The sequence below is a fragment of the Falco cherrug genome, chromosome 14 (genome assembly GCF_023634085.1).
Source record: "Falco cherrug isolate bFalChe1 chromosome 14, bFalChe1.pri, whole genome shotgun sequence".
NCBI lineage: Eukaryota > Metazoa > Chordata > Aves > Falconiformes > Falconidae > Falco > Falco cherrug.
Window position 1 is genome coordinate 14,768,601 of NC_073710.1, and position 14,788 is coordinate 14,783,388.

General features: G+C 36.3%; 1 protein-coding gene across 3 annotated transcripts in view; it reads left to right on the forward strand.

Annotated features, from left to right (window-relative positions):
* The window catches only part of CDH8 (cadherin 8), a 214,074-nt gene that overhangs the window by 138,669 nt on the left and 60,617 nt on the right, over nucleotides 1-14,788 (forward strand). For all 3 annotated transcript variants that reach the window (XM_055726966.1, XM_055726965.1, XM_005432348.3), the window contains exons 5-6: nucleotides 9,052-9,219; nucleotides 13,109-13,296. In XM_055726966.1, coding sequence (XP_055582941.1) covers nucleotides 9,052-9,219; nucleotides 13,109-13,296 — 356 coding nt within the window. The remainder of the gene's footprint in view (nucleotides 1-9,051; nucleotides 9,220-13,108; nucleotides 13,297-14,788) is intronic.

Genomic DNA, 14,788 nt, shown 5'->3' on the forward strand with positions numbered 1-14,788 from the left:
GAATGTGGATATTTCTTTGGAGAATGAATATTATTTTTTTTTCTTTCACACCCCCCCACCCACCCCCCCACCCACCCATCCCATATACCTAGCTTTTACTTTCAGGTGAAAGTGCATATGCTTTAATCAACAGAGCTATTAATGATTTAGTATATGGTCCTCTCTGGACCACAGTGTTGAACCTGTGGTTCTGAAATCAGAACATAAATAAGTAGGCCTAGGCGGAATGAGAACAGCATTCAGCAGAAGTCAGGTCTGAATCTTTTCTTTTAATTCACTTCCTTTATTATCTTCCTTCATCTATACCTTGACATACAGTCCAGCAAAATAAAAACAAGTAAGGTAGCAAGAGGATATATGACAGCAACTTCCGAGTTACACCTATTTTTGTGATGTTTCAGACTATTTCTTCCATCTGGTTGTTAATGTCCAGTTTAGTGGTACATATCAATGATAGCACAAGCTGCCCTCAAAATACTGCATGTAGTATTCATGAGACCCCTCATCATAAGAAAGACTGCTGAAATACTGAAGAAAGTTCAAAGCAGGGTAGCTAAGGTGAGAGAATATTACTTATAATGGAAGTTTGATTGAACTTAATTTGTTTAAACTGGATTAAGAGGTGATTAAAGCAGGGTATGAAATCACTGCACAAATATTTGAGAAGTGTTAACAAGAGAGGCACAGGGACTATTTCTGTAATTACTCATGGTAAAATGACTAAGTAGCGTTTTCAAACTAGAGAGAGACGGGAAAACAGTTTTGATAGAGGAAGTAATCTGGAACTGTAAGGGGGAAGTAATGAGATGCTAGGAACAGAACGAACTTGTGTTCAACAGAGCCTTTCTAAACAGTTCCGTTTCTAAACAGTTTAGATTTAAACCCTCATGGGATTAGTGTGGAGAAAGAACTTGTTTGACTAATGTCCGAGCCTGGATTGAGCTGCTGCTTTCTAGCTCATTTTATGTACTAGTTCTGCTGTGATATCCTTGCTAACTACTACAGATTTAAAGTTAACTAAATTTTAAATGAAATAATTTTAAGAGGCGTGAACTGGGATGGGTAGATGTCTTAGCAAGTGATGTGTAGGTGCCCGTTTCCTAGAGAAGGCAGGTGTGTGCAGCAGCATGCAGAAAGTAGGTCTGTGCAGCCCAGACAGCAACATTCCCAAGAAGCAGGATCGGCTCCAGCACATGCAAGGATTTGTGGAGTTTACACTGATTTCTGGAGTTTACACATGGACACTTCCACTACAGCACCCTCAGATCTGTCTTGACAGCATTGCGTGCACTTAGGCTCAATGCTGAAAATACAATATGTTTTCAAACTAGTATAAGCCTTTTCTTGTCATTCTGTACCAAGTATACTGTGCAACCTAAGGAGTTGTGTAAAGGTGTTTGTACAGAGATTTTTTGGTGATTCTGAGAGTTGTCTTGGTGACAGCCCATTAAGAGAGTGAGTTGTACTGGCAAACCGCTAGCACAGCAGACCTGAAGTTCAGTCCTACAGTGCCTGCTTTTTATTTAGAAATATAAAGTGCAACTGTTATGGATAAGGTATGTAGGGTTGGGTCCTTCAGGAACAGTAAGAGCTGTCTTTTCTGTTTAATAAGGAAGTTTAAAATCACTGCAGAGACATTTGAAAACAGTTATGATGTTCTGTGTAAGGCAAAGATGAGTGGCTTAAGATCAAGAGAGACTGGCATTTGAAAAAAGTGATTTCTGCTTCTAGAGTTTATCTAATAATAGTAATAACAAAAAAGCTGATATCACACATACTTCTTGCAGTTCAGAGCAATACCGCTAATGTTTTGGAAAGCTAGTGAGATAGTTCGGACTTAACCATTTTACTCATGCTGGGTAGGAAAACAGGGACTATATATCTAAATAATGTTGTGCTTCAGGAGACTGAATTAGAGAAAGGAGTTTGAACTACACAGCTAGATTGGGAAAGTATCAGAAAAAAGATTCCAATTCTGTAAAGTGTCTACTATAATTATAGGTATTAGAGAATCATTGCAAATAAAGTCCTAAGGAAACAAGCTCATAAATGCAGTGCAGAATGTTTATTCACTGCATTCATTCTCAGTTGGTGACAGTGATCCTTTCACAGTGCCAGTCAAACTTGGTCCCAAGGAAAAGGGACTGGCTGGTAAGTACAGATCAAAGCTTTTACCTATACTATAAAACATGATACAAGTTCATCTGAATTAAAAAGGCAGTATTTCAGTAGGTGTTATCCAGTCATATCCTATATGATATTCAAGTAGAATATATATAGTGAAAAGTAGGTAGTGTTAATTTATGCACAATGGCAAACTTGCAAGGTCTACTTCAGAAAGAAAGTAAGATCAGAATACAGAAAAATAGAAGCAATATGGGCTGAAAAGGAAAATACAATAGGCTATAGGCTGAACAAGAAACAAGAGAATTAATAGAACAATATTCAACCTTCATCTCTCAGTTTAACAGAAAGGCATTTTCCCCATTAACTTTATTAAAATATATATGGTAATAAAGTATGTACGATTAAAAATACAAAAAAGGCACAGAATCACTCCACATAAACGTACACTTAAAATTACAAAAATGGCACAAAATCACTCCACATAAAATCGTATAACATAATATTTAATTCCTTACCTAGTAATTACATTTACTGTGGCTAATGTCTTAGATTTGAAACGTATCTACATCTGAATGTAGTTCAGACAACTCCTGTAATTGATAATTTTTCCAGGAAGGTAGCTTATTTTGCTAGAGACTGCAGATGTTTTTCTCGTCTTGCTAAAATAAAAATCTTAAGGCATTAGAACTATGTAAGAAATAAGTGTATTTGATTTTTTTTATTTTTTTTAAATACAATTTTATGCATTAAAAAAGTGGATCAGTATTCTTGTATCACATCATCAAAGTACTAGATTTATTTGTTTTTAATTTTCGGTAAAGTTGGTTGTGATCTATTATTTTGTTGGGAGTTATGGTACAGGTTTTCCACAGATCTCCAGGTGAAACTTTTTTATGGACTGCTAAAATGTCACTGAAGTCAGTGTTCTTCATGGGAATACAAAGAATGCACTTCACAGCTCTCTGAAGAAATTACAGGACTGATTTTTCAGGAGTTTGGGTCCTAAATGACTTTTACATTTAATAAGAATCTCCACCAAGATATTAGCACAGAAGGAAGATCCAAGCAATTACTTAGCTCTTCCAAAATGAAGAAAGGAAAGTTCCAAAGTAGGCAAGCTGAAATAGCAGGAAGTCTTCATCAAAATGTGTGAGATGAATGAGATGCTTAAGAAAGGCTTTTCAGGGCCAGATTCCAATTTTGCATAACGATTGCTTGGTTTTGTTCCATGTTCTCAATTATTATTATGTGTAGTCCTACAGTGTTAGCATAAAGAGATCCTTAAAATAATGGAGAGGAAAGTAAAAAGTGAAAAACAGATCCTCATTTCTATTGTTCCTCTTGCTTCTCTTCTTTCTCTTCATCAGCTGTAGCCTCTGACTTATTGTTTCTTTTCCCCTGATCTTTTTCAGTGTGAGACAGTGTATATTCTTCTAAATAGGTTTTTGAAAGTAGTCCACAGGGGTGCATTTTAACCGCATCAAGTTGTGAGGCAGATTGTGCAAATTGCTCAGTGTGTACATTTAGGACCACTGTAAAAATAAATCCCATTCTGCAGCTGTTTTATTTGCTATTGAGCAGTGTGACACCAATAGCTGTTTAGGAAAAGCAACTCAGCCAAAAAAAAAAAAAAAAAAAAAAAAAGTACTTCATATATTGGGGGTGTTTTCCTTATTGAAGGAATAGATTACTCCTTGATTTCTTTACCTTCCAACCTGCTTCCTGATGCTTCCAGCTTTAGTCAGAGGATCCATAGCTGGATTATGATGCAGGTATCTGTTCAGTGGTTGTACTACATGGCCACTGAATATTTTCCCAGGACTAAGGTTGGTGAAATATTTTAGAGTACATACAGATAAAGCCTTATCGTACATAATATGGAGGGAAGGGACCTCAAGTGAGAATGCAGTGAGTGCCCCTGCCCCCAGAATGGATCAGGGTTTGTCCCTTTTCATTCTCAACAGACATTTTTCTGAGAGGTTCTTCAAAACTTTCCGTAATGGAAATACTTCATATTTTACAGGCAGCCTTCTGTCTGCACTTACCTTCTCTTTTAGGAAGTGTTCCCCTGCTGTTTAACTGAAATCTCGCTCACTGCAATTTAAACCTGTTTTGTGGGTTATATTTAAGGCCCATCACTTCTCTTATCCCCAGTGGAAAAGGAAAGTAGCTTCCAGTAATTTTTACATATTTGGCTGTAAAGTCTTTCCTCATACTCCCCCTAACTATATGAACCATTTTTTTTCAAAACTGGATACACCATTCCAGCCTTACCAATATGAGTGAACTGGAAGGATTATTCCGCAGTTTTTCCATATAACATACTAGCTAATATACCAGGAAATGTCTGAACATTTTTATCAGCAAAACGCTGTTGATTCATATTCTGCTCATTTTGACTCCACATTTTTTTCTGCCTTGTGAGTCATCTGCTCTATTGTAATTGTGAAGTTAATTGTTTCACCCACACAAGATGCTTTTAAATTGCCAAACTGAGTTGCGTCCTCCTTTTTTAGACCATCCAATTTGTCAAAATGGTTTTGAACTCTAATCCTGTTCTTCCAGCATTTGCAGTGGCTCCCAACTTTGTCATCTGACAGGCTTGATAAGTTCTTCCTGTCTTCCATCATTCAGGAAATATTGAATGATGCTAGAAGCAGAACAAACCCTATGAACCACTTCATCCATCTATCCACTTTGACAGTAAGCCGTTGATAACTGCTCTGAATACAATCTTCCAACAAGCGTCTACCTACCTTACATTAGTTTACGGTAATTCTCATCCCTCGCTTTTAAACTACTCTGCTGTTTGGCACATATCATTTTCATCCATCATAGCATGCTGAACGTGATTATGTTTTTATTCTCAATTTGTTTCTGTGTTGAATTGAAGTAGAGCAGGTGGAATGCTCAATGAGTTAATGTTCTGTGTACTGTATATGCATTATTATTTGGTGAGCCTGAATTGTTTTCTAAAAATAGATTGAAAATTTTAGTATTTCCTGTGAGCCTAGTCTAAGAACTGGTGAATAAAGCAAAAGAACAAATAGTTAACCTTGAAATTCTCTATGCATAACTCTCTTAGTCTGTCTTTGTCTCAATCACATTACTTAGGTGAGGATGGAGACTTGTATGTTTAGTAATTTGCCTTCTAAGAGATATCGACACTTCTCTTTTGCTGACCTCTGTTCTATAGAGTCTGAATACAGAAATGCTGGTGGTTACAGTCATCCTGTGTAATTTGGCTATATTTGGTGTTTAAAAATCTTCAGCTCCTCATATAGTAATTAAAACAGTAAACGGCTTTTTAGCTTTTTATCGTGTTTGAAATTGAAACCTGACTTTATTTTTTAATCAGGCAAATGGTTTATGGCTGAGACAGCAGATAGAAATATGTATAAAACTATTGAAATAACAGGTTGTGTTAGTATCTTTATACAGACAGAGAGAGACACGCACACACACCCCCTCACCACCCCCCAATTTTTCACATCTTGAAAGTCAGAAACTCTAATTCTGATTTAGGTGCTCTTTAAGGTATTTAATCTTCCTGATCTCTTCCAAACCTTAGACAAGGGCTAGACTGTTCCATACATTAAGAGACAAATTAAAATACATGCCTAGGAAAAATCATCATTTATTGAAATAATTAACTTTTCTTGGAGGAAATTGGATACAAAATGTGGCATCTTATACAAGTCATCTGTAGGCTAGACTTAAATCTGTAAATTAGGCTTTAAAAAAGAAAATAATTAAGAAGCAAGGGAAGCTGCTTAAAAAATAGTAATGGAGGAAAAGCTACAGTAGACAACACAAAACCCACTCAAATATTTCACTGATCTTTGGATCAGCTCTGTTAGTGAAAAAAAAATTAACGTGGACCAAATTCTTATACACTAAGTTTATGTTAGCATCCTTTTCTTGAGTCATCTCATTTATAACAATAGAATTATTTGCAGAATGCATCATTATTATTCCCAATTAGTAAACCAATCAGTCCAAACCAGTCACAACTGTCAAATGCTTTTAGACGTAAGTATAATTTACCTTCCTTACCCAGGCTGTTACAGAGGAACTATGACCCTACTCTTTTACTGAATGTATTTTGCACCTATCACATCTGATAAATGTTTATTATTATCTTCTGAGTTTTACTGTTTCCCTGTTTTAATTTAAAAAATGCAACAGAAGCATATTCTTCAATGTTTTGCAGAATAACTTCTGTCCACTCCTATAGATGGAATAGAATAGTTGAATTACACAAATGTTGTACTTCAAGGCTGCTTCATTGGTTTTATAAGCACTGGATTTCATTGGATTTGTCGGGTCCTGAGCACAACCTCCTTCAAGGAGTTTAGTCGGTTAAGTTTAGAAGTGTAGCTGGCTGCATTCAAGGTCAACTGCTTTGCTGATATGAGCTGTCATGAAGAAAGCTTCATGCAGAGGCTGTCCCTCCTTGTCCTTGGGAACGGCTTTTGGGCTGAGGCTCTTCTGCTGGCCCCCAGCTGTGCTACATCTGCAGCTGGTCTTGTGCTTTAGCAGTTCTGACCCACTTCCAGACCCTCTGGCTGGGTTTCCTGGCCTGGTTTCAGACCTACCTTTTTGCTGTGCACTTGCTGGGTGACCGTCAGACTCTGTGGCTCAGCCTGGCCACTGTCTCTGGATCTGAGAGGGACCCTGACTGGCCCCTTTGCAGTCTGGCTCCTCGTTGGGGAGGTCACAGCTCCTGCCTGCCTTTTTTCTGTGCTCTGCTCCTAACTCACCTCTAACTGCACTGCAGCTGGCCTTGCTGCTCCTAACCCCTCCTGCCCCATGCTGGAATGAAAAAATCACTGATTACGCATCCAGTTCTTTGGGAGCAAGAGATTATGCAGTTGCAGACATAAAACAGAGGTTTCATTTTCATCCAGAATTATATTTATAAAATATGTAAGACAACAACCCACAATATTTTATGGTGATCGTTTACAAAAGGGTAGGTTACAAGACTGATATTATGTTGTTTGGGAGTTTATGTAGCAAGCATATTGCTGTATTGGAATTCCTTACACCCCCTTGTTCTTAGCTTGGTCCTTTGCTCAGCCAAGAAGAGTAGGTCTGATCAGATTCCTAATGTTACAATACTAAAGATAAATGGATTCTAAAATTTACTAAAATGCATCTCTATTAATGATAAGGAACAGGAACATTTCTTTATTCACCAGAAGTACATGAATAGACAATCTTGGCATTTCAGCCAGTGTCATATCTAAGAAGCTTATTTAATATAAACTATCCCATGTGAAAGAAAAAATGCTATTTGAAGTCTCCATAGCTATGTTAGTCCCAATAGAGAAATCAAAACTAAGGGATTTGCAGTAAGTATTGATTGACATCCAAACCCTCCTGACAGTACTTAATAAAGAACGGGGGGTGGGGGATGGGGAGGTGTGGGGGGGGAGAAAACCAATAAATACAGTCTGAGAGCTAATGAAATGTATGATCAGGCCCCGTAACAGATATGTATGATTCAGAGTGTGAACTTGGCCACTCTATTCAACATGCACATAACAAATATACAGTACAATATAGAAATCTTCCCTTCTTTTTTTTTTTTAATGACTTCCAAAGACTTGGTGAGTCACTGTCAATGTCTGCCCATAAACTGTGCCCTTCAACTCTGTAAGTACAAGGCGCTCTTCTTTATGCCTCATAAGAACCCTCAAACACCATGGTTTAAAGGAGCTGCTGCAATGGTGGTTCGGTTCCCCTCAGCACTCTTACACTTCGCTTAACCACTAAGATAATTCAGTAACTTGAACTTCGTGTTCTCTCTTCACAGACAAATTATTTTTTTAAAAAATAGAACTCAAAAACAGGATTAAAAGGAAATAAATGCCATGTTTTACTTTAATATTTAGAGTTGTTTTCCCTAGGTCTAGTGGGAGTTCTTTAGTTGATTATGATCTTTTTATTATAATGAACATTACTAGACTGTCATGAGTATGATTGAAATCTACCATTAAACATTTAGTATTGCACTTCTCATACTGAATGTTTTCAATATAATAGCACATTACAGGTGGAGAAATTTTTGGACAGAATTTTTTTTTTTTTTTTTTTTTTTTCTGTTAGATGTCCATAAAGTTTATAGGGGTTTGCCTGGATCTGGCCCTGTATTTAACTGGACTGTCCCTTGCAGATACCTTGCTGCTAGCTCACTGACATTTTGTATTTTATATACTACAGATCATTTTACTTCTCTGTCTTTAAAAACTTCTAACCTAATAAAGTGGGTTATAGCAGCTTACTGAGGAGATTGTCCAACAAGTGACCCTCCTGAGTAGGGACAATGAGGTGACTGTGAGGTGACTGTAGGAGTTTGCAGTACTGGTGACTATGCTGAAAGACATACAGAAGGAGATGCTGCCATTCTCCAGCAGAGGTTTAGGCACTCAGTTTAGGAGTTAAGGGAACAGCTGTAGCCTGCATTATATACAAGAGCTGATTAAGTAATGGTTTGGGGTTTAAAATATTTGAAAACATCTGACAAATACAGATAACAGTGCTTACAGCTTAAGTTTATTATGTTGTTGTTGTCTTCTGGTTGTGAATTCTGTGGGTAAACAACGGATTTCTGTTGGCGGTAAGACAGAAACCAAAATGTTTATCAGGAAGAAAATGTAAAAATTAATATGTATCACAGGTATGATTGATTCTTGGCTTTTGGACCACAATTTCATTGCACTTTTAAATAAATAAAGGTAAGTGACCTCTAATATACTTTTCTGAGAATCTCAAATTCTTCTTTATCCTTGGTACTAAGAGGCAATTGAACTGGCTGTTTAGAAGTTCAATTTTTATATAAATATTTACACATATCCATAGGAATACTTGCAAAACTGGATTTGGTCTGTGTCTGACTTTTTCCCCCCCTTATTGTAGCTATAATTAAAACAGCTCTTCCCAATATGGACAGAGAAGCCAAAGAAGAATATTTTGTGGTCATCCAAGCAAAGGACATGGGAGGACATATGGGTGGACTCTCTGGAACTACAACAGTGACAATTACACTCACTGACGTTAATGACAATCCTCCTAAGTTTGCACAGAGTAAGTGCTATTGCATGTATTACATGTTCTCTTATATAAAAAAGTAATGTAGGGGGTTTTGTGGTTTGGTTTTTTTTTCTTTTAATTATCATATTGCCTGGGTTTATAGTGTAATTTAAAAATATGTAGCTGCTACTAGAGAAAGATTAATAGTGCTCTGTCTGATTAAGAGCTTAGGAAAGAGGGATTTATGTCCACAACAGTGCACACAGCTCTCTGTCTTCCTTGTTACCCCTCTTACATTCACACAAAAGGACTTGGAGATTTTTTAACATATATTTATTTGCTTTCAGTGCAGCTGTTTCTAAGTGCTAGTTTTAGTTGCTGTTATACATGCTTCCATCTCACGCAGGCAAGTGACACCAATGGTAAAAGACATATATAACTGATAAAAGAAATAAAGGTTTGACTAATTAGGTAATAGTGAAGAAAATAAAGGCTATAAGCCTTAGTCTAGATAATTGTTGATCTTTAATTCAAAATCCATATTACTACTGTGGTTCCAATGGATATCTTGCTGGGCTAGGTTAAAATGATTTGGCATCCTGCTGAGATTCTCTACAAGCTTGGTAGTCTGTCTCAAAGATGAAGACAAAAAGAAAAAAGAAGAGGGAAGAGTGTAATGACTGTATTGGTTTTATTTGGAACAGGTACAATCTACTGCACTATAAGTAACCTACATTTTTATCCAGCTTGTTCTGAAAAACTAAAGTTGTAAGGTATTAAGAGCCTGGTTTGGGGTTGGAGAATGTTCGCATCTAGACTTTGTATCATTTTTACTTTATCAGAGGCATGTTTTTCTAACAAAGTATTTATGTACCCAATGTAAAATTAATTGTTTTCCACATATGTATGACTTGAAGTCCCCTTTTGCCCTGTCTGAAGACACAAAGAGTAAAATTGGTTTGTCCTAGTACTTGGCATGTGATAAAACCTCTGCTATAGTCTAGAAAATGCACATACAGATAGAGAAAAATTGTAAAATACATCTGCAGTGGGAAAAGCTTATTTACAAAATATGTATTTTATTACCTCATCATAGTGGTTTTTAACAGATAAGCACTCTATGCACAGTAAAAGGTTTTCTCTCATAAGAAAGGCATACATTTTTTACTTCATATCACATTGCATTGCTTGCACTCACGTAGCAGTGTTTTCCAACATATGATGACAATTTCTCTAATAATGTAAACATCTATAGCTGAGACTCGTGGCTGAAGTGTATCACCAGAATGCAGAGGGGCATGCCTTTTACACCTGCAATGTACTGTAGCTCTAAGTCAGTGACTACAGATCTACTTGTGCCAGCTTACCTGCCTTTTATATTTGTATCAGCATTTTCTGTCTCAAAAAGCTTTTGCCTGCCAGTATGAAAAAAAGCTGATCAGAAAATCAGCAACACAACTGGTACTAATTGGTACATTTGCCGGAGGTCTCAGCAGGAAGCACAGGAGTGGATGCATATGGAGTTGAAACTGTATTTCCCCGGTGCAGTTTGCTCGTATCTGTTCTCCAGTAGTTTGGATACAGTGACACACTGACTCAGGAACATGAGGAAAACTGCATCGCAGATCCCTGAAATATTTCCTCTGTGGAAAATGTAGGTTAGTTTTCCTTCAACAGAATAAGTTGCTGTCTTTGAAGCTGTTACAACTATTGCACTCCAGTGCAGGATTCAAGCTGCCACCTAGAAATAGCCACCCTGTCACAACACTGACCGTTGTGCAACCTCGTGAGAAAAAACCTGCATGTACTGTAACTTTGCATTATGTGTACACTGCATTTAATGAGGGTGAGCCATAGTAAATCTTGCAACTGGATGTTATTGCAAATTCTGCCTTTTAAAACTAAGCATTCATAGCATGCTGCCTAGCATTACAGATTAGTCATGACTCTGGCCTTATACAAGAGCTGATCAAGTCTTTAATGTATTTTTTTTACACTGTTGAAGCACAGTTGGCATTTGCTTGGAAAGGAAAATAAGAAAGGCTCAAACTTACAATAGAGCCTAAGCAGAATGAAATAGGAATTCATAAGATGTAATACATGCTGCTTTCACAGTAAATTGTAATGAACTCAGAAAGCAGTGTGTTTTATCGTTTATTGTTTCCAGGCAGGACAGAAATGTATATTTATGGTTTGATTTCAAAGAGCGTTAGCCTCCTGGGTTTTAGAAATGAAAAAGATGAACTTTCCCTGCTTCTATGATCTCTGAAATAATTTTAGAGGCATTTTGTAAGTCACAGATTTTTTTTTACCTGGAAGTTTACCATAGGATTGTACTGAGAATAACTGTGCACTCCTGTGAAAGCCAAGGGTTTTCAAAGATGCATAATGCGGATTTTTGGTCAGCTCTGCACTATGACTTCTTGACAGGACAATTCATAATTCTTGAGAGCAATTTGTGTAAAACACTCAGCTGCATCATAATATTTTTTTACAACATTTTGTAAATTATCTTAATAAATCTGAGAGAAAAATACCAACTTAAAAATGCAATCAACTGTGTCTGGAGATTCAAACCACAAAGCAGTATAAATTATGAACACATAATTTCGTCTCCTGAGGCACTTGATTGCTTTGGCTGCTCGTTGTTTGTGAGCCATTATGAATATTCTTGAGTAATCTTGATGATCTCCAAATTATCACTAATAATTTAGCCTAGAAATATGAAAGCAAAAAAAATTCACTTTGGGACAGATTATATGTAGAGCCAATATATGTATTTGTGAATTCCTCGCAGTTTCCTGTTGGTAATGCAATCAGCCTACAAACGGTTAAAGCAACAATTCCAAAATAGGTTGGGTTTAGATAACTAATAGCAACATGTAACAGCAAAAACCACCTGTTGCCTTGGAACAACTGTGAGGACAGAAAAGAACAAGTCCAGAACCCTTTGTAAAAAACTATTTCGTGTTGGGTACTAACCTTGAATACCTTTTAACTATTTTAACTACTAAGTAGCACTGCAATTGATTAGATCACATATTAACTGTAGCTTCAATAAATGTCAGTTAGTGAGAGGTAAAAAAAAAAGCACTCCATAAAGAATTTTTGATGTAAAGCATGCATGTGTCTTCTGTTTTTCAGAGTACTGGTAAGAACTGGGAGATACAATAACAGAATTGGTATTTCGAGTTTTCTTTTAAAAAAAACACATTTACCTAAAATAATATATTGCAAGTTCTAAGCAGATTTTTGACACTTCTTAGGTCAGAAGGTCTGAAGCAAGTATTACAGAAAATAAAAAACTTGACAATTTGAATAGCACTTTCTAGTGGATTCTATTTTAACCCTACAACCAAATAGTAAATGCAGTAATGATTGCTATGAAAAGTTATTATCGCCTTTAAAAAAAAATATTTGGAGAGTTTCCTTCAATGTTTCTATTTAGTTTCTTACCACAAAAAGGAAGCTGGAAAGGGTTAAACTGACAAAACCAAATTAAATTTAAAGGATAAAGACCTGAAATTGTATAAAGCATCTTTAAAGCATTAGACCATTTTTCTACAGAGTGAAAGCCAAAGTTTCATAGCTGAACTCTAACTGCATGTCTATAAATAAAATGGTAAGTTCAGTGGTGTCTGCAGTAGAGAAAGTTACATACTTCCAGTGTTGGAGGTAGGTTTTTATTGATGTTTGCCAGCACTAAGCATCCCTGCAAGAAAGAAGCAGACTATTACTGTAATGAAAAGAACATTCACATATAGTAAACTGAATATTCCTGTATGAGGAACATGTTTTGCTGCTTTCTGTAAATAACTTGTGTAAATGTGGTTTGTATCAGCTGCACATCTCAAGAGTTTGCATTGGGGAAGTATAAACAAATGAAGAGCACACAAGAGATACTGGAAACAGGTGTAATATTTAGTCTTTTCCTCTTTGTAAGGTCTGTATCACTTCTCAGTAATGGAAGATGTTGCTCTTGGTGAGCCAATAGGAAGGGTGAAAGCAAATGACCTGGATATTGGAGAAAATGCGAAATCATCCTATGATATTATTGAAGGAGATGGGATGGATATATTTGAAATTACTACAGATGCCCAGACTCAAGATGGCATTATTAGAGTGAGAAAGGTAAATGGTATCTTTGTTAAAAAAAATAATAAATGTTTATTTTACATACAAACACCCAGCCACACTTTACTTTATGAGAAAATACTGGATTTCCAAGGATTCTTTTATCTATGGATGGGGTGTCAAGCCTGTGAACTGATAAAAAAGGGTTGTATTAGCCATGTCCCTCAAAATTGCCATTTAGGTGACAACTGAGGAGACGTCCATGGAAGTATTTGCAGTGCTGGGAATGTGTTAATCTTATCTGGGCTTCCATGTGGTCAAATCAGATTGGTTTTGCTTTCTTGGTTCCAAAGGAGAAGAGTAGATTGATATGCTTTGTTTGTTCCATAAAATCATAAAATCAGATACCTTTTTCTCTATTATTTGATTTGCTGTATGACTGGTAAAATAGTATTCAGAAAAAAAAAATAATTTGAGGCATATTATTTAATCACCTGATGTATGAGAGACTGTCTTCCAGCTTTTCTCATGCTGAACTCTCTTTGCTCAATGAATAGTGATGTCAGTGAACCTTATCAAGCAGATCAGTGCTGTTTCATATGAGAAGTGCCAATTTCAGGCCCTGAAGGAGTCTGCAATTGTTACATTTTCTATGTTTGTACAGTCTTGATGTATGGAAGGTGCATCAAGATATATTCTTGATGTGCAATGTGCACAACAGAAGGACCACCCAATTATATACAGAAATGTGCAGAGAGACAGCATACCTAGAACAAAACTTGGCCAGTAATGTCAATGAAATATTAATTACAGATTTAATTATCATCATTTTTTGTGGAAGGAGGAGAGAGCTGATTTTCATGCTGTGTTCTGAAAAAGGATACGAATATAATTTGTAACTCTGGCATAGAGGGTTTTAAATACATAACAGAGCACTCTAAATTAATCTTTGTTTTCTCTAAAACCCAAAATAAACCCCTAAAACATGACATTCCAATGGAAAAAAAACAAAACAAAACAAAACCCAAGAAGAATCCAGTGAGTACAGGTAAATAATATACAGCTTGTACCTGTGATTAAAGAGGTCAGGTAGAGTCCCTGTCAAAAGATTATATTTTCTGTTTCTTAGTTGTCAGCCCTGTAGATTTATAATAAAATTATGTGTATTTACATAAATTTAGATCTGTTTTCCTAAAGAGAAAATTATGATATATAATCCTGATCTTTCTTACTGTTATTTATTGTATGCTGTGGCCTCCTTTGAAAACTAAGGCAATTAGCCTTTTGCCCCAGTTCCCTTGGCTTTATTTCACAACTGAGCCTCTAACAAAATGTTGTTTCATATATTCATTTTGACAGCAATAATCATTCTGGTTCTGCTACAGTAGATGATGTATGGAGGGTGCTGTTCAGCAACAGATTTTCTCCAGCATAAATTCATGGAGTTTAGACAATGCAGAGTAAATTTTCAATATGATATTCTGATTAAGCATGACTAAATGTATTGGGGTACTGTCATTTCTGTAAAGTACATGAAAAGCCGTTGAAA